This window comes from Oculina patagonica, chromosome 10, assembly GCF_052425735.1.
Source record: "Oculina patagonica isolate OP01 chromosome 10, crgOcupat, whole genome shotgun sequence".
In the NCBI taxonomy this organism is placed as follows: Eukaryota; Metazoa; Cnidaria; class Anthozoa; order Scleractinia; family Oculinidae; genus Oculina; species Oculina patagonica.
The window spans coordinates 22,085,719-22,110,852 of record NC_135767.1 but is presented as its reverse complement, the minus strand read 5'-3'; the positions used below and the strand labels follow the sequence as shown (position 1 = coordinate 22,110,852).

Sequence of the window (25,134 nt, the reverse complement as noted above, 5' to 3'; positions counted from 1 at the left end):
AACACAATTGTGAAAACTTTGATTGTTAGTTGCTGCGTTTGGATGGATCATTATTAATCTTCTGGGCCCGGTTATTCAAAGCGCGATTAAGCTTATCCAGGATTAGCGTGAAATTTGATTTCAACTTATATAATTTCGTTGAGGTTTTCTGTTAATATTTTCTGTCCCACAGTTTTGACATGGACCAATCTCAAACTTAACAAAATATTAGCTTTGGGAAACCCTTTAAAACAAGAGAAATTTAAACCTTGATCATCTTTTAATCCTGGGTTAGCGTTAATCATCTTTCGAACAACCCGGCCCTGGTATTTTATGTTATTTTTATCAGGTAAATGATAACCTGTGCGGCAGGCGTCGAAAAAGAAGGGGCCCGAGGAAATATTGTTGTGTTTCTGATTTGGAGGACTAGGTCGGGCCCTTCCCACCGACATTCTACAGTGTAACCTCAATATTAGTTTTACTTACTGTCTAATGAACTGTCCGGGTTACAAAGGATGCTACTGGAGCAGTTTCTCAGCTCGATGTCTAACGGACCAACATCAGGAACTGTTACGGTGCCAGTCAAGGTTATGCATCTGTCAAAAATCGGCTCGCAATTGATGGTTTTAAGGTTGTCAGCGTTATCACTGCATACAGCGCTTCCTGTGGATCCGGGGATGTTTGTACACTCGTAGCATTTGATGGCCAAAGCTGTCAGATAAGGAGATAATTAAGATATTTACGTTATTGGACTGTTCACAGTCCCCTATTTTTCCGTGAAGTCGTAGAGATCGATCGTTCAGTCCGACGAGCCGCCATCTTGGTTTACGAACGCGACCGAAAACTGGGGAGATTCCAAAAACCCCGTGGGTGGCTGGGCTGGATGCTCATAGCGTGGGGGTGGGAGAGCACACTCCCCCCCCCCCCACCCACGGGTTTTTTTGCACTCTCCCCATTTTTTGCTCGCGTTCGTAAACCAAGATGGCGGCCCGTCGGACTGAACGATCCATTTCTACGACTTCACGGAAAAATAGGGGACTGTGAACAGTCTATTACGTTATACACACAAACACATTCGAACTTCTTAGACTGCTCAAGTGATACCGCCATGGCTTTATGCCGGCAGACGATCGACTGATCTTTTATTCTGTTTAGCGCGATCAAACAGACTGAAATCAAGTTAAACAATCTCCGCATAGAACACAAAAGCAAAATACTCCCGTGCAGTTACAATGGAACACTGCAATGTATAAATCAATGAGACTAATTATCTATGATAGGATCTATTATATTTATTAGATAGAAATTTCTAATAGCGAAGCGTGCGAGTTATATTCATTTGCATTCTATTTTATAACACAATCTTTGTTAACCCTATCCAGACCGGGGGTGGGGGGGGGAAGTGCCCGCGCTGACTTTTAACGTTTATAACTTTTTGAAGATTCAAACAAACGCTGCCAAACTTTACAAGTTTATGTAAAATTTATCTGGGAACAATTTAGTAGGATAGGATATTGCGTCAGGAACTTGATGTCACCATGGCAACGGCATTTTGACAGGCATGTTTTTCCAAATTTGTAATTTTCGTGTTTCTATTAATGAAAACTAACTTTAATGCAATTAAAGTTCACCTTTTTACGGTTTTTAAGCACAGTTTTATTAATTTTGAATGCTTTGCAGTAATTTTGGGCAGTTTTCTGACGTTTTTGAAAAAAATCGAAATCCAAGATGGCGGCTGTTTTGACATTATGATGTAATTGTCACGTGATGTGACGTCATCATCCCACGTGACGTATACCAAAAGATATATTTTCGGACATACTATATATCCTCTAAGTTTCATTGTGATTGTTTAAATATTCTGGAAGTTACTGAGGGGGGGGGGGAGCGGAATCCCCCCCTGCGGTTTGAAAAGATCCCAAAAAGGCCGGTCTGAATAGGGTTAAGACAACATAGGAAATTCTAAAAAAATAAAAATAGAAACTGTTTTAAAATAAAATATTATTGTTGTTCAATTGAGCAAATCTTCTAAGAAAATGTTTTATGCATCCTTGACCTGTGAGTTCATAACTACTGCATTTATTGAATTCCATCAGATCCTTACTATGCTATTTATGCAACCGTTAACATTGCTTCTTATGCTTAAACAAGGTATCAGCTACTTTTATTTACGTTAACGTTTTGACAAAATTCCACAAAATTATGTAAGACCCCTTGTGATACGTCCACGTTTCTACATAAGTCTGCATGCATTGCGTGCCATCTATTCCTGGTTCTGCTCCAGTAGAACACACACTTTTTTTATAAGTGCGTCTAATTTTCGATCAGGGCTGAGCGTTTCTATTTTTTTGTTTTGTTTTGTTTTGTTTTATTGTTGACGACTTGAGCCTGTAAATGTTTTAAGTTTTGGAATTTTATAAACAAAGTGATCCTGCGGTAAATTCACTTACCATTTATGTTTCTGAAAGTGTATCCGCCTACTCCATTGTTTTGTTTCTATGTAAATTAATGACGTTTCGAACAGTGCTGCAAGGCAAATTTGCAGGCTTGGACAAAAATTATTCAACTCCGAGAAAGAACAACCGAACTGCAAGAAAGCGAACAGTCGTTCTTTTCGTATAAACTTCGCGACGTCTCATCATTTCTATATTTATTATTTCGTGATTTCATATCCTTGATCCGTGAAAGTCATTGAGCATGAAATTTGCCGATTGTGTAGCCACTAATGATGCGAGATATAAAACACCGCAAAGAAAGAAAACAAGCATTCAAACTGCATCAGTAACGAAACTTCTATCCCTTTTCCATTCAGAAACATTGCCTGCTACCCTATAATCCTTTATTACATCTTTACAGAGACGAATGAATAACGAAGAGACGGTGAATAACAACATATCTTTGCATAAACTTTTTATTGGCGTAAAGAAAAGAAACAAACAAACAACTTCAATGATAGAGGGGATGGAGCTCTCAGCTCATAGCTGTTTGTGTATGTATTTTTTTTGGAGTTAATTCTTAGATTACTGTAATAACCACCTTTTCAACTAAGCTACGGTTGCAAGTGAAACTCTCAGGAAAAGTTTACCTTTTTTCGGCTGTTCAGAGTAAATGTAAACATCATTGGGAAAAAATTTGGCGAATTGTTATTAATTTCCTCATTGTTTCTTAGAATGAACAAACAGCCAAGAAATAACGCTAACGTCCTTGGCGATTGGGGCGATCACAATCGCTTGGATCGCCCGTGGTCTTTACTTCTAGCTTCTCTTTCCCTTCTTCGCCTTAAAACAGCAATAACTAAGATAATAGGAGGCCACCAGTTTTGCTCTTTTATTGAAGGCTGTCATTGTGCTGGATATAGGGCAAAAATGATTGTATTTTGTAGGTCTTCGTTCATACCAATGACAACCCCTGGTCGCTTCCACTCGCTTCCATCGCCTACGATCATCTCAGCAGTCGCAAACGATCGATGCGATAGAAACGATCGGGGCGATCATATCAGAACCAGCCTTAATGGTAAGTGAGCTTCACTCCGGATCGAGCGGTCCGAATTGTGTTGTAATCTTGGGCAAGACACTTTACTCTTACACTACCTCTCTCCACTCAGGTATATAATTGAGTACCGGTGAATCTAATGCTGGGGGTAACCCTGCGACGAACTAGCATCCCATATAGGGAGGGGGGGGGGGGAGAAATACTCCTAGTCGCTTCATGCTACGGAAACCGGGATAAGCTCCGGCCTGATGAACCACTAGGCTCGAAGGCAGACTTTGCCTTTACCAACTGAATCAGAAGAATGTTTTCATGGAAAAGTTCATCAAGGTGTCTAGTTTATTCTGCATCATAAAACAACGCATCACACGGTAATAACAAAAAAGTTCAGACGTTTATTGCTTTAAAAAAACAATTTCTGCTGCAGCTATATGCTAGTTACATCACGTGACCAATAATTATCATATCCTTACCACCTCAATATCTTGTCCAAAAAAACATAAACTTTTTTTTTAATTTATTTATTGCAACACAAAGAACACTTCTTACAACACAAATACATGCACTACTTACAATGCTACTTACAATACTTATTACATTGTTTCTTCACTACTTTTGTAAACATTTCTTTTTAAATAGTAATATCACGAAAAAATCATAAAACTACTCGATGTTAAGTTGTTGTACAATCCACTAAGTTTTTCTAATTAACTTGAAATAATTGTAACAAAATCACAAAAGGAAATTTATATTCTACAACTTGCATGCGTATTGATTAGAAATGAAAATCGTGCAATCACTTTTCTGGCCTTTCAAAAAAAAACTGAACCAGATATTTCACTTAATCTAAAACAAAATAAAACTCCTGATGTAACACACAACCTTCAATAAAATCCTGGAAATTACAAATTCAGGAACAAAGCCAGCAAAATGGCGACAAAACTTGCGAGCAAACCAGAGATACGAACAGCTCCATTGCCATTGTCATAAATTTCATTACCATTGCCATTGTCATTGCCATTGCACAGATCGCCTTGGCAGCAGTGTACGTTACATTTAGAAAAAACTCCAGAGGTGGTGTCGTTCAAAATGTTGCACACTGAAAATAAAATGTCGTCGTTATTGTAGTACTGTGTAACTATCCCCCGACACGCAGGTAATTATCGACTTAAGATGGTTTCCGCCGAACATTCGAGCAATACAGGCAAAAAAATAAAGTTACCAAAGAGACCTCATAGCATGGTTTCAGTTTAAGTACAGCTATCAAAAACCTGACAAAACTTTAGCACTCAAGCTGACCCCGCGGAGAAAATGGATTTGAAATTATCTACATTTCAGTTAAAACGGACATTTCGCGCCAGTTTACAACAAAATGGCGCATATTTTAAACATTTTTATGAGGTTTGACTTTAATTTTCTCGAGAACGCTCTAGAGTTTATCGTGGGGTCACAGAGAAAAATGAATTTCAGTGAGATGTTTCAAATAGTATACAAAATGTTACCAATCAATTAGTAGATTATTGGTACTTAATTTTTTGCACTCATTGCTCAAACTATCAGCGGAATCCATCTTAAAAATGATTACGAAAAAAAACTGCTCCTTCTTCGGGTTCCAGACGCATGCAAAGGGCTAGCTACCTTTCGAGAGAACAATAGTAAAAATATTCTTGTGAATATTCTTAGATTCTAGCGTATGACATTTCCGTTTTAGAATGTATTGACATGGTATTGAATGTATTGAAAGGGGTACCTTTCTTCATTAAAAGGTATACGAAAGGGGTACAATTTCTGGCAAAATGGTATATAAAAGGGTAGGGGTAAAAGCTCGGGGCGGAGCCTCCCCGTACAAATTTTTTTGGGGGTACCCCCTCCCCCCGGGGGGGGGGTCACATTGATTCTACTTACTGCTGTATTCACTGTCTGGGTTACACAGAATGCTACTGGAGCAGTTTCTCAGCTCGACGTCCATCGAACCAGCGCCAGGAACTTTTACCGCGCCAGTGAAGATCATACATCTGTCAGAAAACACATTGCAATTGATGATTTTAAGCTTGTCTGTGTCATCACCGCATTGGCTCGCTGAGTATCCGGGGATGTTTGTACACTCGTAGCATTTGATGGCCAAAGCTGTCAGAAAGAGCAAATAAGATGTTTGTATGTTATAGACCCATGGCCAATGCAAATATGGCGGCTGTTAATTTTCGGCTCCCAGAAAAAAACATTTATCAACAAAATTAAACTTAAAGATAAAGTCAAAGTTAATCAGTGTATGAAGTTTAAAGGCTATACTTTCGCATGGGAAGTTACAGGGGCATTTATATTGCCAAAACATGAAAACGAGGCTTGGCAGTTTGTACACTCGTAGCATTTGATGGCCAAAGCTGTCAGATAGAGCAAATAAGATTTTGTATGTTATAGACCCAATGCAAATATGGCGGCTGTTAATTTTCGGCTCCCAGAAAAAAACATTTATCAACAAAATTAAACTTAAAGATAAAGTCAAAGTAAATCAATGTATGAAGTTTAAAGGCTATACTTTCATCTAATGGGAAGTTACAGGGGCATTTATATTGCCAAAAACATGAAAACGAGGCTTGGCAGGCCGGCGTGACTTTTTCCATTCAAATCTCTTAAATTTTAATGAGTCATAATTCGCAGCTATTTAACCCAAAACACTAAAACTTCTCAGAATAGCATAATATTTCATACATATTTAAGTGCCACGATCAGCGTTTTAAGAAACTTGACCAAACAACAGAAATCAATGACAACCATTTTTGCATAAGGTCTATACACACAAGCACATTCGAATTTCTTATACTGTTCACGGCGTTTTTTCTTCGATCGTTAATAAAACGCAGGTGAAGAATCGCGAGAGAACTGGGCGCCAGCGCAAAACGGGAGGCGCGCTTCGTTTTCCTCGAGCTTCGTTCTCGGAAAACTGTTTAATTCTCGGAACAGATGATGTCCGAGGACAAATATCAGTGCACATTTTCGCGCCAAATGGAGGTAGACAACCAGCAGAGCTTGACATTTTAATATTAAAATATTTGATCATCGAACAAAATACACAATTTTTTATAAGAACGTCTAATTTTCGACCACTTCTGAGCGTTCCTATTTTTTATAGTTGATGACATGAGCCTGTAAATTGTCTTAGTTTTGAAATTTTAAAAACAAAGTAGTCCTGCGGTAAATTCACTTACAGTTACTTACCATTTATGTTTATGAAAAAGTGAACCCATCCGCCATATTGTATTGTTTATATGTAAATTTATGACTTTGCTTGCCTGTGTAAATTTTGGGAAATGCGAAAAGGCAAACACAATATATTCTCTTAGTCTGCATACTGCGTTCTGCATTTTGCGTTCTGCATTCTGTATTCTGCAGTCTGCATTCTGCAGTCTGCAGTCTGCAGTCTGCAGTCTGCAGTCTGCATTCTGCAAATGTCAGACACCGCGATTTAACGAACCTCTAGTATAGCGAAGTCCACGATATAACGAACGATATTCTTCGCCCTTGTAGTAGTAAAATGTATGAGAAAGTACCTCGATATATATAACGAGACCTCGTTATAGCGAACAAATTTTGCCAGTCTCTTGGTCTTTGGAGGTTCCACGGTATGTTTATTATTTTTATTAACTCCTCTCATCGTGAGCTTGGTTCGCCTGTGATGAAATTTGCCGATTTTGACACATCAATTGGACCAATTGTGTAGCGACCAATGAGATGCGAGGTATAAAACACCGCAAAGAAAGAAAACAAGCCGTCAACTGCATCAGTCACGAAACTTCGATTGCTTTTTCTTTCCAAAACATTGGCTGCTACCCTGTATTTTTTCCATTCCTGATTTAACCTTTTTTACTTGTTTTTTTTTTTTTAGGACAGAGACAAAATTCAATCATCACCCCATACATCACACAGCACAGCGTATGAGGATACCTAAATTTCGAGCCAGGATGCGATCCAGGATTCGAGCCAGGATCCGAGCTAGGATCAGAGCCAGAATCCGAGCCTAGCGCTCCGGTAAGCCTAAAAAGCACTCCGATTAGCCTAATTTAGCTTGGGTTGCTTGCGGTTAGCTTTTTAAAAAGGATTAGGACTTTTATCTACAAAAAAATTCTGGCTCGGATCCTGGCTTTATTACTTGTTTAAAAATTTAAAACATCTTGTCGTTCATATGATACAACAGTCTATATAAAGTTTCGAGAAGCAATCCAAAGCATGCAAACCCTCCACAATATTGTAACATGTACTACCACATTACTATTTGAAAACTCAAAATTTGACATTTTTATCAAAGTCGAGCTGAAAAGTTATTAAAAAGGTCGCGCAAAGGTCGTTTTAATACCGAGGAAGGTCCTTATGTTCTTGGCAAACAAGCTTCGGTAGACAACAACGTTTCATTTCAACTGGATTTTTGTGCTTTTTTTCTTTCATTTCGTTGCAGAAGCAACGAAGTATACGATCACAATAAAAGGAAATTATTAACAAAGCTGCTAGTACTGGAGATATGCGGCAAATATTGTCAGAGAGGAACGTTCGTGCAAACGTCGGTAATGTTTATTCGCAGTGAAGTTCGAATTACAAATCCCGACCGTAATTTGCCAAAAAATGGTTGGCAAGGTTAATTTTATCGCCTACAAAAGCAGGCAGGGTACCCAGACTGTGTTTTATGACCTGGTCATCCCATCGAAACAAAAAGATTTTTACTAGAGAAAGCAAAATTCATACAGCTCGTTCTGTTGTCCTTGGTGTTAATCTTAATTAAACTGCCAGCGCGCGGCCGTATTTTATTTGCATTGCTTTTCTCATTTTATTTGCTATCCAATTCCTCGGTGATTGTAGTATTTTACATACATTTTGCGCGAGGCATGCCTTAATGTGGTCCTTTATGGTGCGTATTGCTTTCATCTAGACCTTCTACGACTAACACATCGTCGGCAAAGGTTTGCAATTTCAAACAAAGACAACTGAGGATTAAAGCGTATTTGATTCAGAAACTAAAAGCTAGAAACAGCTAAAATGTGGCCACTCGATGGACAGTGCCATTCCAAAAAAATTTAAACCAATCTACATTCGATTGATCGACAACAGTACCATTTTAGTTGATTGCAACATGAACATTCCAAACAACGCCCGCTAAAAGTCAACGAGTAAGCTGTGGCAATAGATCGAGCGCTTTCCTGCGATCACGCTGTGTTTTCATTTTCATCTGCAAAATTCAAACATTTCGGAGTACACTTACCTGATGGCATCACACACAGAGCCATTAAAGCGACAAAAAGGAAAGGTAGAGTTTCCATGATTCGTCAACTTGAAGAGACTGAAGAGCAGAGCAAAAGAGCTACGTGACGGTTGTCCTTCGTGAGGAAATCGAATATGATGTGATTACGCAAACGTTCATGTCTACGTCTTGACCCTATGGCTCATCACGCAATTACATACATAATCCTCTTCGCGCCTAGGAGGCACATAAGGCTGAGACCAGAGATTTCCATTGCTCCCTTTCCATGGCTGCCTTCTCAAGTTCTTTCCACGTCTTCCCTGCTGTTTTCATTTCTGCCTCGATCGTCCTCCTCCAAGTCTCCCGTGGACGTCCTTTCTTCCTTCTTCCACTATCCGGTGTCCATCTTAATGCAGTTCGTGTTATGCTGTCTCGACCTTTCCTGATAACATGCCCTAGCCACCTCCATCTTCTTTGCTTTATTACCATGGCGACGGAACTCTTTTAAAAATCGTTAAAATAAGAGAGCTTAGTATGGCTGGAAGTCCCTCCAATCCATACTAAGCTCTCTTATTTTAGCAATTTCTAAAAGTGAACCATACCTATGCGTTTAAACCAATAACTCTCAAATTTGGTTGAGTTACTAATTTGTGGATGCTCTTTCAGATGACGGGCTCAGTTTTTCAGTGCAATCGATATTGAATATTCGTACCCAGTCCCCTGCTCGTTTTGAATATGGCTAATTGCGCAATTGCTTTGTTCTGTATTTATCTTTAGTGTATTGAAACCTTAATTCTGGAGATTGTGAAAATAGTTTGAGTAAAGTTAACGTAATATTTTGTTTTTGCTGCATTGATTTTACTTTTTAAGGTGTAAGGCCATCCTTTTTTTCGCTGTTTAGCGTCGTCCAACCGACCCAGATTTTCGCGTTTTCAAAAAACAAAATGTTATTACGAATGGCTACCCCCAATCAATTATCTCTAACATCTTAAAGAAAAAACGCACTACAGAAACAATTCCCTCTCCGGAGGAACTTGTTGGTTTGTTTTTTAAGCGGGTCGAGCCATCAGAATCATTTGACTTGGCTTGTCTGCCCTATATCAATGGCCTCACCGAACCGCTTAAAAGATTGCTTCCAAACAATGGAATTCGTGTCGTCACCAGACCCCACAGAACCCTTCACCAAGAGTTCCCTTCACCAAAATTCAGACCTCCCAACCACCTTCAAACAAATGTGGTCTACAAGATTCCTTGTAATGACTGTAATTGGAGTTACATTGGAGAAACCGGCAGATGTTTACAGACGCGAAGAAAAGAACACATCAGAAACGTCAAACATTGTAACAAAGGATCGAACATTGCAAACCATGCATGGATGAATGACCATCAAATTGATTTCAAAAATGCAAGAGTCATTGACAAAGGAGACTATCGCGTGCGAAAAACTCTTGAGTCATGGCACACTGCCATGACAACTGAAGCGGACAACAATGCTAGGTCATTACCTCCACAATATTCTATTCTTTTAAAATAGTTCTCTTTTATTATCATATTCTCACTATTTTTCTTGTCACCTTTTTACGCATTTTTATTCTGTAATTTTTTCACACATTTTTACCCTATATATTTATTCATTCGCGCCATTTTTATCATTCGTTAAAGGCTGCAGTTTGGCAGCCGAAAGCCTATATTTTTAACAATTTTTAACCAGATACGCTTCAAAAACATTTTACTTAGTTATTACGAAGGTAATGAAGGCAATGACACAATATTTTAAATAATGGTTCATCCTTTTTACGCTGTTCTCGTTTGATTTTAACCACGACGTCGATTTTTCCTTCCTCCATTGCCGCCATGTTGACTTTGTAACTATGTATTCTTGTTTTTCAGGCTCCAAGGATAGCCAAAAAAATCTTGGGGATCACTTTCTTGGGAAGCTTGGAAACCAGGCTTGAATTGGTAGCCGAGCCTTCTCCTCAATAGAGCGAAATTTTCACAGAATATCCAACAAAAATTCTTGAGAGTATCAGATGTTTGTTTAGAAATGTCAAGCGATTCCAAAAATTATTTTGGTTTCCTAGTTGACGAAATATCTGAGCTTCGGTAATCGCTTTGTTCTCGACACCCCGAATAAACGCCGGGTCTCCAAGGTAGAGTGGTAAGTAAGCCTTTCAGGCATCTATTTGAGGCGTAATATGATTTAGGTATGATGGCAAAATGTATCCATGTCACAAATAATGATTAAAAACCCTTGTTTAATAAACATTTTGCTCGAATAAACTGCACCATTCAAATAAACGCCGGATCTACGAAAACAAGTTTGGAATAAACGCCGGGGGCGTTTAATTGAGAAAATACAGTAAATTATTTTGGTTTCGAGGTGGACGAATTATTTTTTCGTGAATGAAATGCACACTGAAGTTAAATAATGTAATGTAACTCGTTCAAATTTTCAGAAATTTCTAACACTTGACTTCCAAGGGCCCTTGTAAACCAGTTTGTCTTTCCTTCAGTTTCTAGCAAATAACGGTTTCAATCCATCGTGAATGAAATGCAAACACAGGAGCCAATGTGGTGCAGTTGTCAATTATCCGCGTGTGGCGTGACCTATTTATATCATTATTCAATAAAAACAATAGCCTGTCTTGTTGTCAAGTTTTGAATGTCTGGTAGACTTATACTAAAACAACTAGGAGTTGCTGATAGCAAGCAAAGTGCTACGAAGTGAGTTATAAGAATAATAATTGTAATAATAGGAACGAAACGAAAGGTCATAACAACAAGTTTCGGATTTTCACATTTTCAGATGTGAAAGATATGATTTTTCTCAGCGAGTGAAATGCTGGTAATTCACTTAGTCCGTATAATTAGTGTCATTAAGGAAAGGAAGCAATGTAACATAACATAGCACGTGCAATTCGATTTCAAAACCATCAAAAACACCAATTTATGACGTCAAAAAGCTCAAAGCTATTATGCAAACGTTTTCGTGGAGCATCCGTAAATAATCTTCGTACTTTTTGCTGTACATATTTCGCACTTAAATTTCAGAAAGTAAAATTTTTCCTTAAATTAACTAAGTAATGAATAATTATAAAAACGAATTATAAGAAGGCCTCATAAATTCATTATTCATCAGAGCTGGCGCATAAGAGATGAAAAGACCGTTTCTTCGGCACTATACTTGACCATCCTGCTCAAGAAAGGTTTCTTGGGAAGCATTTACAAAGTACTGAACAGAAGCGCAAGCGACAGCGCTTTAAAATTTAACTTCTTGTTCTTTAGTGAAAAGGACGTCGCAAACAACAAACGAGTTTTGAGCCAGTCAGAGTGAAAGGCGCGGTCACGTGGCCTAATGGTTTGTGCGCTTTGCTCCTGATCGAGCGGTCCGGCTTCGAGCCCTGGCCGGAGTCATTGTGTTGTAATCTTGGGTACGACACTTTATTCTCACACTACCTCTTTCCACTCAGGTGTATCATTGGGTACCGGTGAATTTAATACTGGGGGGTGACCCTGCGATGGACCAGCATCACACCCAAGGTGGAGGAGACATACTCCTAGTCGCTTCAGGCTGCAGACTGACCGGGATAAGCTCCGGCCTGATGAGCCACTAGGCTCGTATGCGGGACTTTGCCCCATCTACCATTCAGAATGTTTTCAAGTCATCCAGGCGTCTAGTTTATTCCGTATCGTAAAAAAAATGCATCACAAGTAATAACAAATAAGTGCTAACGGTTATTGCACTTAAAACGTATCAAGAAATGCGTTTCAACTTTGCTAACAATAGGCTTTGTTTTGCAAGCGAAAAATGACCCTATATGGCCATTTTTGAACAATAGCGCAATAGCTTCAGAACACACGAGGGATTCGACGAAGTTTCCGATTAGCATACGAGCGGGAAATTTAAACGTTCGGAAAGATGGAAGAAAAGACAAATTCTCCCCGGGAGGGTGATACTGGTAGGTTTTGTTCAGGTAGGGGCGACAGTTCATGAAGGTGAACAAGTGGAAATAAAAATTACGAAAGGCGTCTTTGCAAGTATGACTAAAAGATTCAAGCAAGGCTTCGAGTTCTAAGCGTCGGTTTGTTTTTTTCACAAGTGTGAATAAAATCTTTACAAGAGTTTGAGTTCAAAGCGTGAGTTCGCGTCTTCGCAAGCGCGACTAAAAAGTTTCGAGTAAGGTTTCGAGCTCAAAGCGTCGGTTTGTTTCTTCACAAGTGTGAATAAAATCTTAACAGAAGTTTGAGTTCAAAGCGTGAGTTCGCGTCTTCGCAAGCGCGACTAAAAAGTTTCGAGCAAGGCTTCAAGTTCTAAACGTCGGTTCGTTTCTTCACAAGTGTGAATAAAATCTTAACAGGAGTTTGAGTTCAAAGCGTGAGTTCGCGTCTTCGCAAGCGCGACTAAAAAGTTTCGAGCAAGGCTTCGAGTTCTAAACGTCGGTTCGTTTCTTCACAAGTGTGAATAAAATCTTAACAGGAGTTTGAGTTCAAAGCGTGAGTTCGCGTCTTCGCAAGTGCGACTAAAAGTTTCGAGTTCAAAGCGTCGGTTTGTTTCTTCACAATTGTGAAAAAAATCTTAACAAGAGTTTGAGTTCAAAGCGCGAGTTTGCGTCTTTGCAGGCGCGACTAAAAAATTTCGAACAAGGCTTCGAGTTCTAAGCGTCGGTTCGTTTCTTCACAAGTGTGAATAAAATCTTAACAGGAGTTTGAGTTCAAAGCGTGAGTTCGCGTCTTCGCAAGTGCGACTAAAAGTTTCGAGTTCAAAGCGTCGGTTTGTTTCTTCACAAGTGTGAAAAAAATCTTAACAACAGTTTGAGTTCAAAGCGTGAGTTCGCGTCTTCGCAAGTGCGACTGAAAGTTTCGAGCTCAAAGCGTCGGTTTGTTTCTTCACAAGTGTGAATAAAATCTTAACAGGAGTTTGAGTTCAAAGCGTGAGTTCGCGTCTTCGCAAGCGCGACTAAAAAGTTTCGAGCAAGGCTTCGAGTTCTAAACGTCGGTTCGTTTCTTCACAAGTGTGAATAAAATCTTAACAGGAGTTTGAGTTCAAAGCGTGAGTTCGCGTCTTTGCAACTATGACTTAAAGATTCAAGCAAGGCTTCGAGTTCAAAGCGTCGGTTTATTTCTTCACAAGTGTGAAAAAAATCTTAACAAGAGTTTGAGTTCAAAGCGCGAGTTCGCGTCTTTGCAAGTATGACTTAAAGATTCAAGCAAGGCTTCGAGTTCTAAGCGTCGGTTTATTTCTTCACAAGTGTGAAAAAAATCTTAACAAGAGTTTGAGTTCAAAGCGTGAGTTCGCGTCTTCGCAAGTGCGACTAAAAGTTTCGAGTTCAAAGTGTAAGTTTGTTTCTTCACAAGTGTGAAAAAAATCTTAACAAGAGTTCGAGTTCAAAGCGCGAGTTTGCGTCTTTGCAAGTATGACTAAACGATTCGAGCAAGGCTTCAAGTTGTAAGCGTCGGTTCGTTTCTTCACAAGTGTGAATAAAAAACAAGAGTTTCAGTTCAAAGCGTGAATTCGCAGCGTTCGTGAGTTCAAAGCGTCGGTTTGTTTCTTCACAAGTGTTATTAAAATCTTAACAAGAGTTTGAGTTCAAAGCGTCGGTTTGTGTCTTCACAAGTATAAACAAAAAGTAAAGCGAGAGTTCATGAAAGCGACGGTTCGTCTCTTCATAAGTATGAATAAAACGTTTAATAAGGTCTCATTTTGAATCGTTGGTTTGCGTCTTTATAAGTATGAATAATAAGTTTTTGCGTGGTTTAATTTCATGTTCAAAGCGTTGGTTAGTTTCAGGCGCGGAAACCTGTCCTGACGAGTACAAATATGACGCTACCTACTCCCCCAGTGTAGCTAAATTGTCATACCGACAATCTTCCGATTAGCCACGAGCTTTTCCGTTAGCTTCGACCAAAGTCCCTTAGCGCAACCAAGAACAAAGGGACTATTGTTTAGTGCTTAATCCAAAAAGTTGAAACACAACAATAGACAATTTCTTGATACGTAAAATTCTGCTGCTAGTCACATCACGTGACTAATAATTATCTTATCCTTACAAACTCGATATCTTGCCAAGTACACAACAACCTTGTTCCCAGGGCTTTTCCCTTGTAATTTTGGAACGGGAATTTGCCACGGGAAAAGCTCTGAGAACGAGGTTGAAGTACACAAGTGTTAAAACGTTTTTTTTTTTTCTTCCAAAGAGTCATAAACTAATCGGTTTCGTTTTCTAATACAGTCCACTAAGTTCTTCTAACCAATATCAAAATAAATGTACTGAAATCGCTAAAGGAAATTTATATTCTACAAATTAGCGATCACTTTTCTGGCTATTCAAATACGTTGCAAGGTGCTTAAATAAAACTAGAACAAAAGAAAACTCCTGATGTGGCACATACACTTCAGTAAAATCCTGAAAATGACAAATTCAGGAACAACGCCAGAAAAATGGCGGCAAAACTTGCGAGCAAACCAGAGATGCGAACAGCGCCATTGCACAGGTCCCCTTCACAGCACTCGGTATTACACTTTAACATCAATCCAGTGCTGTTCAAAATGCGGCACACTGTAAAGAAAATGGTATCGTCATTACAGATGGAAATAGGCTCCCCAGGAGCTTTATTTGCTTTATAATGACTTTTTAACTTACAAACTAATTTTGATTGATCCTGCCGTGCCTCGTTTCGAAACGTTTTTATTATTATTCCACTTGTAAGCCCCCCCCCCCCCCCCCCCCCCCTCACCCGGATATACCGTATTTTCTCGATTAAACGCCGGGTCTCCAAGCTGTATTTGAAAATAAACCCCTTAAACAATTATTAAAGGTTTAATATGCTTTAAAAATAATGTCTAATCATAAAGCTTTCAAACATAATGAATAAAAATCATTTCTTAGAAACATAGGGCCTGCAAAAACTCCTAAAATCAAATAAACGCCGGCCCTATCGGGCCAAGTTTGAAATAAACGCCGGGGGCGTTTAATCGAGAAAATACGGTTAAGTGGATACGGATAAGTGTGGACGGGGCCTTAGTTTTACTTACTGCTGGATGGATTGTCCTGGTTGCACAAAATTTTGCTACTGGAGCAGTTTCTTAGCTGGTAGAACATCGTACCATTTGGAACTGTTATGTTGCCAGTCACGGTCATACATCTGTCAAGGCCAGCTTCGCACGTGATGATTCTAGAGGTGTCAAAGTCATTACTGCATGGATGGATTCCTGTGTACCCGAGCCTGGGGTAACACTCGTAGCATTTGAGGGCCAAAGCTGTCAGTTAGAGCAAATAAGACATGGTCGGAACACAAGTCAACAAGTCGCTCCGTGTGTACTTATATATTTAAAACAAGTCGATTGTTTGTTGCACATACAGCGAATTTTGAAGAGTGTGAATGTGACTAGTTTTCCAATTTTATATGGCAAAAATACATGACGATTTCTCATTGGTTAATTTATATTTCGTCGCAGCGACTTGTCGCACAAGTGTGCATACCGTATTTTCTCGATTAAACGCCCCCAGCTTTTTATTACAAACTTGACCTGATGGATCCGGCGTTTATTTGACTCCTGCAGCTTTTTCGAGCCTGAATGTCATTTAGCAACGGTTTTTATTCGTTGTTTTTGACAGAAATGTATCTGGCTGATATAGCTACAGCTTATTATACCTTAAATAAATACCTTAGGGGCCTATTTGTAACTCCACCTTGGAGACCCGGCGTTTATTCGGTACCCGGCGTTTAATCGAGAAAATACGGTACGCTGCGAACTGGTTTGATTTTGTGCGACTGATCGCAGCTGGAAAGTTTGTAGCACAAATGTACCATGTCACACGAGACAACATGTTGCAGCAACTTGTCGCCGCGACATGTTGCAGCGACTTGTCGCCTAGTGTGTCCCGACCTTTATATGCTGTTGCAAAAGCTGGTACATTCGAAATTCTTAGCATGTTCCCAGCCCTCTATTTTCTCGTATTTTACCTCGATCATTGAACGCGGGGAAAGAACGGCAACAGAACTAGACGCCAGCGCAAAACCGGCGGGAGGCATGCTTTGCTTTGCTTTTCAAAAATAATTATCTTTCTTCTACTTCTTCTTTGAACCTCTAAACATTTCATTCAAATTCAGGTAGAACCCGTCCTTAATCAGTGTTTCCCCTTTTGTGCGAGTAAGAAAGAAAACAAATTAGGATAGTAGAGATAAATATGTTTCCATAGACCACTGTTCTGGTCTGTATTGTATACATTCAGAGCTTTTTTCTTGCATTTTTTATCATAACTCTGTGTAAGGGCTTGCGTCTTTTCGCGTACTGACCATTATGTAGGTGAATGATACACTCTTTTACGACATCTACTGCAAAAAGTTCTTATATTGATAAGTATACAGCGCAGTACGATGAAATCTTGAATTGTCGAACTCATATCAAGAGGAAACGAAAATTGATTCACGAAAGCGTGCATAAATTGAAGCGTTTAAAAAAGTTACGTAAATCCAAGGAAAACAACCACTGGTTTGAGTTATACGCTGAGGTTCAAGAAAACGTTAGCTATTATTATTATTATTATTATTATTATATATATATTATATTATATTAGCGTTATTGGAAGGCTAACCTGAATTCATACCCTCCCTCGCTTTCGTAAAAAGAAAAAAGAACGCCTGATCGCAGGTTAATGGAAGGCTCGAGGGCCGACGCCATGTTTGCTAACCGTCCCTCACGGTCTAAACAATGTTTTGGTCAGTGAGTGAGTGAGCCAATCAGAATACAGGAAATCATATATCCAGTTCTGGTTATGAGCTGCACTGAATATATCAGAGGAGTTGTAGTAAGCGAACGTGACTCTTGGCTTCGTGCGCTGCACTATTAAAGGAACACTACCAGCTAGCGCAACTCGCCGAAAACGCTTTAAAACGACCTGAGACGCAGGCAGACAACAAAGAACACAACATGGAAACAAGGTAAGTCGCTTTTATTCGTAAAATATTTAAATTGAATCAAAATCGCTAAGTTCCCATACAAACCCTTATAAATCGCATCTTTGTAACACAACACCGCACGAAGTCAAGAGTCACGTTCGCTTACACTTTATAAATAAATAATTAATTCACGCAGTGAACTTGGGCTGCCTGTGGTGCAATGGACGAAAATGTCGATTTTTAGAACATATTCCGAAGTTTCAAAGTAATTGGACTTTGCATCGCAGAGATATTTCAAGTTTAAAAATGGTTTGTATAATGTAAAATTGTCGTAAACACCCGCTGCAACTAGCGAAGTTGCAAAAATATCAATTAATTACGACGTCACTGTTGTTGTGCTGTAAGATGGCAAGGCACCTCAATTACGATGGAAGAAAGGAAATTAAAAAATGTTTAGAACTAGCTAACATATTTGTTATGATCATAAGCACGTTTAGTTCATCATAGCTTGTCAAGCATGCATAATAAGAATTTCAATTTGTTGGTTCAATAACCTCACCAATTAATTAGCCTTCAGGCGTGCACGTTTTTTTTTTTGACACGTAGAAAATTAAGCCTCTGAACTTGTACATGTATTTACGTTGGGTTTACAACCATAAATCTCGAACACTAGTTGCTATGTACCAACTTAACAACACTTACGTTGTCTTTGTGGCCAAAACATGAACCGATACCGGGTAATAAAAGACACAACTCTGTGTCCATGGGAATATGGTTGCTTGATAGACAATACATGCCATTCGAAAAGAAATAATTATACCGATTCAGTGATCGAATGATCGAAGTCAAACTACGACATGCATGCGCAATTTTTCTCAGATCACGCTGTATTTTCATTTTCATCTTGAAAATTCAAACTTTTTGGAGTGAACTTACCGGATGGCATCACACTCAAAGCAAATAAGGCGACAAGAAGGAAAGGTAAAGTTTCCATGATTCGTTAACTCCAAGAGCAAAGAAGAACGGTTTTACACGCACAAGTTTGCGCGGTTGTACTTATAAGTAAATCGAATATGATGTGATTGACAGCTGCTTATCAGTGTCATATTAGACATATAAGGGAAAGGCTTGCCTCTTACGCGGACGTTTTTTCTTTCGTTTCCTCAGAAACGATAAGGTATTATTTTGGATTCGATGTGAACTATTTACACAGTGGAGGCTACTGTCCAATCAGGAGAACGCTCGCAACCAAAATGTAAATAGTTTGACCGAAGGCAATTAATTTCGTAAAAGCATTTTCTTCAAATATCAGAAAGATAATTCTCAGCATGACCAAAAAATATTGAGATTCCTTTCAAATACAAATAAGTGACGACTGCAATGGTTTTAAGTTTGATTAAAGCGATGTATTGGAAAAAATTTAGAGTAAGTTCTTTCAGCGTTTAATTGTAAAGTAAGCATTCTAGCTATTTTCTTAAGCGGAAGAAAATTTCCACCAATCAGAGTGGTTGCAAGCGCAAACAAAACCGTGATGACTTCGCGTATCTCGTGTTTGCTCGCACGGAAAGGCTCAGAGCGTGCCCCGAAAACGGGCAAGTTGATTGAAGAAAAGGGCATATGTGCAGGTGAGTTACAAAATTAATTTCACTTCATGTAACAGACTTATGTATAAATCTGGGAAATTGCCCTATTCTATTTGTTTAGGAAAATTTACGGCATCTTCGACGTCACAAACCGCGCGAGTAAACGAAAAATTGCGTGGGTTCTCGCGTGAAAGTACCCGGAGTTGCGTGATCAGTGTCACGTGAGTCGCGAAAACATTTGAGTCGGCACGAAAAGTTCAGAACGAAAAAGAAGACAGTCAAGTTCTGTTAAAACATCAAATTTCGTATGGACAGTATCGTATAGCAAGCTGTGCAACTTTCATGTCGAACTAAATTAATCTCCTTGATGTACAGCTCAAGATTAACTACCGTTGCAACTGCTGGAGAGGTTTTCTGAGATGAAATTAACAATATGAGCATTATTTGGATTACTCAAAGCTATCGCGGTCTGATAGAAACTTCACGGCAACACCAAAAATGCAAATCGTAATTATCAAGGCTGTTACACTGACAACAGAAACAACTCGGCTGTGTCTTATTTGTCAGAAGAGCCTGCAGCGCGGATCGAGACGAACGAGCAAAATACAATCCTGGTATGACTGTAAATACTTCTGGATGGTAGCTTTTTACATTACCTTTGCCCTGGTTGTGGAAGTTAAGTGACCAGAGGCATTTGATTTGGAAGAACTTGAATGGCTTCGAAACAGTGTATTTGTGCTCATCTCTTTGCTTGTCGACCAGGGTTTTGGGTTATCTAGAATATGGCATTTATTTAATTTGAGCATGTGATCAATTTGGAAAATTTGGAGAAGTATATACCTCAAGAATTTTGTCAAAAGATGATAATTTCATCTACGATTATATTGAAAGGAACATGTTATTTTCTGTAGCTATTTTTTTTTTCATTGATGGGACATTCAAAGTTTTGCTATAAGGTGCCATTTTTAAGCAAAAAAGTGTTCTACAGAAATAAAAAATCATTTTAATTTTCATTTGATGAGTAAAAAAGGTGAAGGCAGGCTACCTATTTCTATAAGGAGAAATACATTTATACATGTATGTTACTTGAACTCTGCCATGCAAACTGCAGCAGATCTGAGTTATCTCTCCTTTACATAAAATGGACAGTAGGTGTTGAATGGGAAGTTACTACTGATTATAATTATGAAGTTCTTTTCATTCTTCACTCGTGCATAAATTCAGCAAATTCAACATACACTAGGACCTCCAAATTAAATTAAACCCCAAACCCACCTCTCCTTAAACGTACGCTATTCTCACCCCTTCCTTATCGGTGGAGAGGCATTCTCACTCCCATAGCTCTTTTCACTTCTCTTAGCCGATGTCCTTGGCACGAGAAACGAAGGGCTCTGGAGACACAGGCCTCTTACGCTCCGATCCGCTTGGTATTCGCAGGCTACGAATGTCCCTCTCGGAGCCCGTGCACGAGAAACAAGTGGTGCTGGGACACATGATTTGATTGGCTAGATTTTTACAAAAGGAACAGCCAATAAAATGAACCGTTTCATTTAAGATCCCTTTGTTATACAGAGATTTGAAACTCCTCAGTCATAACCAATCAAATCGTGCGCCCCAGAACTACTTGTTTCTCGTGCACGGGCTCCGCCGTCTAAGAGGGGCAAGCCGGGTGCTGGGGACGAGAATAAGAACATAGAATTTTTCAATTGGCTTTTGAAAAAAAAAGAAGAAACACGCCATGACTCTTCCGCACAGTAAACAGAAACATCACGACCCGTCCGGCGACCGGAAGTTCCAGAATCTAGGAATGGAATTATCTCCAGAGCTCCTCTTTTCTCGTGCCAAGGCCCCGCATGCTAAGAGAGGCGAAAAGGGATTTCCGTTATTGTAGCGAGAGTGTGGAAAGGACGATTGCGTGAGCAAAACGAACGTCTCCGTAGGAGGCTAGAGAGTCCAGAGAGGGCGGCTAGACAAATCTCCATAGCAAAAGCAGAGAAAAAACATGGAAAGCAAGCCACGAAAGAAAAATGGTGAAAAAGCCAAAACAAATTTTGCACAACCCAGAGTTGAAAAAATTTCTTGCACAGAAAAAATTGCCCAGCCCGCCCGTCGGCGTGTATGTGTTTTATAACGGGCTGCCCTGGACCCGTGGATCAGAAAGGGAGGTCTCAAGACCGTCGCGTGCGTCTTATCCGATTAAAAACACGCAACGGTAAATTTTGTATCGCTGGGGTCAGATTCATTGAGGTTTTTACTCGAACGAAGGCCTACATTCTCGTTCCCAGAGACGCCTGTTCCTATAAGCCAGTGAGGCCTTAAAACGAGGATCGTGTAAAAAAGGTGGCTCTGGGACTCATGATTTGATTGGGAATTTAAATATTAAACGGAAAAAACAGCTTGAAACGATTAGGTCAGTTGGGCTTTATTGGTTTTACTTCTTTTGTCCCTGAGCGAATCAGAAGAGACTTTGTTGGGAAAGGATCGCATCACAAGTAACATTAAATAAGAGCAAACGTTTATTGCTGTTAAAAAACAATTTCTGCTGGTGGTTTCATCACGTGACTAAACCATTTTGTCCTTACCAACTCAACATCTTGCCAAGTACACAAATTTAAAAATGTCTTTTTTTGTTTTGTTTGTTTGTTTGTTTGTTTGTTTGTTTGTTTTAAAAGCCATAAACTAGTTGGTTTCGTTTTCTTATACAGTCCACTAAGTTCTCCTAACCAATATTGAACTTAATGTACCGGCATCATAAAAGTAAATTTACATTCTTCAACTTACATGCATAATTGGTTTGAAATATTAACCGTGCAATCACTATTCTGGCCTAAACCATGTATTTAACTTAAACTAGAACAAAAGAAAACTCTTGATGTAACACATGCAAACTCCTCAGTAAAATCCTGGAAATTACAAATTCATGACCAAAGCCAGCAAAATGGCTGCAAAACTTGTGATCAAAGCAGTGATGCGAGAAGCTCCATTGCCATTGCCATTGCCAGTGCCTGTACCATTGCCATTACACATACTTGTGATCAAAGCAGTGATGCGAGAAGCTCCATTGCCATTGCCATTGCCAGTGCCTGTACCATTGCCATTACACATACTTGTGATCAAAGCAGTGATGCGAGAAGCTCCATTGCCATTGCCATTGCCAGTGCCTGTACCATTGCCATTACACATATCGCCTTCGCTCGGTATCACACTTGGAAAAGATTCCAGTTCCATTCATAATGTTGCAAACTGTAAAGAAAATGTTCTTATATGAGACTGTGTAACATATCTGTCGTCCCTTACTTGTAATTAAACAAATTATTCACTGAAGTGGAGGGGAATTTTGCGCGCGAAGCGGCGAGGTAAATATCCACAACTATTCACTTTTCGCGCGCCCTGATTGGCTAACTTGGAGGTGATAAGCAAAGTACTATTCACCTCCGAGAATTTTGCACATTGTAAAGAAAATGTTCTTGATGTGATATTGTTTACAACGAGCGGCGCAGCCGCGAGAGCCAAGCCTATCGCGGGCTGCGCCACTCGTTTTCGCGGATTCGCCTCTTACTAGCTTGTGCGCGCTTTAAAACCCAATAATACCGCCAGCTACGCAGGCTAGTTTAACTCCTGTTTAATAGGTATGTGAAGGGGGTACTATTTTCTATTAGAGGTTTACTTAAGGGCTACCTTTTTTTCTACCTTTTCCTACCTTTCGAGTCAAATTTTTAGAAGAATTCGAGGCGCCGAAAGCCGAAAGTAACGTCAATTTTTGCGTTTGTCCGCTGTTTGGGGTGAGGATATGAACCTGAATGGCAAATGACATTTCTGCCTCTAATGAATGGGGTGAAGTATAACTTTCGTGATGTGTGTATTCGGGGCGGGATACTATCGAAATATAACTGTCATACTTGTACATTGATTTAACTTACTGCTAAAGGGCCTGTTTGGAGCACAAAAGAGCCTATTGGAGCAGTTCTTCATCTCGATGTTAAGTGAGCCAGCACCAGGAACTGTCATAACACCTTTGATGGTCATGCATCTACCAAAGGCCATTCCACATGTAATGCTTCTAACGTGCTCATCGCTGCATTGGCTTGCACCCGAGTACCCGGGAACGTTTCTACATTCATAGCATTTCAGGGCCAAAGCTGTCAATTAAAAGCAAATAGGGCATTTATGTGCTGTAGACACTAAAATGTAGTACAGTCGTATCTCTTTTTCATACGGGAACCAAAGCGGCAGAGTTGAGCGGAGTGTCCTTATTATAGAGTGGTCTGTGTTATGGTAGGTGGGGGAGACAGGGGGGTCTATATCTACCGCCTCTAGTGCCTTTTACTCCCGCTCCTGCCCATTTCCGAAGTGGTTCCTTCCTCTTTGCCCCGTATTTATTGCGAAATATAACGAAATGTTGCGAAATTTTACTCGTTTTCTCCCGGATCTCGCCACCTTACGAATCCTACTTCCCGCTCACTCCTCTCCCTTCTCACCCCTATTCTTCCGGGTCCTCCTTCCTCCGTCCCCCTCCACTGTTGTAAAGGTTATTAAAATGGAACGATTTCTTTTTTTTTCAGGAGTTAAGTGAACTGTCCATAAAACAGATGTCCGTATTATGGAGGTTTTTCGTGTTATAGAGGTTAAGATTGTACGTATTTTTGTATCCAATACCAAGTGGACTGTATCAGATTGCAAGAATTCTTGTTTCTTAGGATCCTAGGGACCAAGTGTGGTGTCCGTAAGACGAGTTTCGACTAAAGTTAGAAAAAGCTTTCATTACATTTCTTGCACTTTAAAAGATGCGTTGACCTGCGAATACAGCCGCCACACATCGTAGTAGGAGGGTCTCAATGGGGTGATGGCTTTAACGGTAACGGTTAAACTTTTGGCTAAATTCACTCTACCCGTCGTGTTGATCTGAACAGAGAAAAATATACAGCTGTGTGAGTTTTTAGGGTTTTTGTGTTTAGGTCACGTGACTTACCAAATATGGTCATGTCTACCAAAAATGAAGGCAACCTCTAGTAGAACAAACATGGCCAGGACACTAAGGGGACCCAAGATATGACAGTTAGAAGTCATCCTAGAAAAAAAAACATCTCGACCGAGACCACCTATAGTACACATGATCTGGAATGTTTGCTTCTTTGAAAAGCAGCTGCAAACCGGTAGGAATCAAATCTCGCAAATGGCATTGAAAAACAGTCAAATCTTGCTGTTCTTGTACCTCTTGTAACACAGAACATAAAATTATAAGACAAAAAAAATGACTTGACTCGTGACTCGAACTTGACTTGGGCTCGAACCCGGGGGGGGGGGGACTCCCACATGAAACGGACGGGGATGCTCGTCGGAAATTTTGAAAAGAACCCCTAAAAGAGACCAATCTTGGTGTGGCTCAAGCTTTTCTTGGCCCCTGTAAGATACCAAAAAACTAAGAATGGAGTTTATGTTTGTATATTTCTTCGTGTGTAACCCTAAACGAGACCATTATGGCTAAAAATACTGGCGTTTTGGGCGTTTTGCCCGGAACACCCTAAGCGAGACCAAAAATCCGAAATTTACACCCCTAAGCGAGACGACGAGCATCCCCGTCACTTTCATATGCGAGTCCCCCCCGGGGGGCTCGAACTTGACTCGTACTACGAAAAAAACTCATGTTAATGATGCATGAAATTATAAAATTCTTTGTTGACTAGGAAAGTCTGATAAATTCAAAAGATGATGGGGAAATTAATATCCTTGCGGCGGCTACAACTTTCATGAGACGCTACCTGTGCCACAATATTATAGTAACGCTATTTTGAATGTTTTTGTAAGCATATGTAAGGATCAAAAGGAACACGAATTTCCATTGAAAATTTTCCACCGGGAAAACTAGACTTCCTTTTCAGATTTTCCGTTTATTTCGGGAAGTTTCCAGTGGTACGAAGCGAAAACTCGTGTTCCATTTACATCCCAACCGGAATT

General features: G+C 39.7%; 2 protein-coding genes and 1 long non-coding RNA gene across 7 annotated transcripts in view; all 3 read right to left on the bottom strand.

The window, feature by feature from the left end:
• The window catches only part of LOC144628916 (uncharacterized), a 42,515-nt gene that overhangs the window by 910 nt on the left and 16,471 nt on the right, over nt 1-25,134 (bottom strand). For 2 of the 4 annotated variants that reach the window (XM_078487038.1, XM_078487037.1), the window contains exon 2: nt 466-690. In XM_078487038.1, the coding sequence (XP_078343164.1) occupies nt 466-690 (225 nt within the window). Of the gene's footprint in view, nt 1-465; nt 691-14,698; nt 15,253-15,728; nt 15,954-18,532; nt 18,635-25,134 lie in introns of those variants that run through there. The other 2 variants (XM_078487040.1, XM_078487039.1) reach the window with 2 other exon arrangements.
• LOC144628911 (uncharacterized) lies at nt 3,844-8,855 on the bottom strand. 2 transcript variants are annotated; one of them, XM_078487031.1, is made up of 4 exons: nt 8,717-8,855; nt 5,374-5,595; nt 4,497-4,567; nt 3,844-4,451 (listed from the first exon to the last, which is right to left on the bottom strand). In XM_078487031.1, exons 1-4 carry the CDS (start codon nt 8,772-8,774, stop codon nt 4,371-4,373), a joined length of 432 nt encoding a protein of 143 aa, XP_078343157.1. In that variant the 5' UTR covers nt 8,775-8,855; the 3' UTR covers nt 3,844-4,370. The 2 variants fall into 2 exon arrangements, with proteins under 2 accessions (XP_078343157.1, XP_078343156.1); XM_078487030.1 differs by having other exon boundaries at nt 3,844-4,567.
• Nucleotides 21,678-24,206, bottom strand: LOC144628922 (uncharacterized). The gene is made up of 3 exons (XR_013566299.1): nt 24,149-24,206; nt 23,100-23,318; nt 21,678-22,422 (listed from the first exon to the last, which is right to left on the bottom strand). It is a non-coding gene; the product is annotated as an uncharacterized LOC144628922 (long non-coding RNA).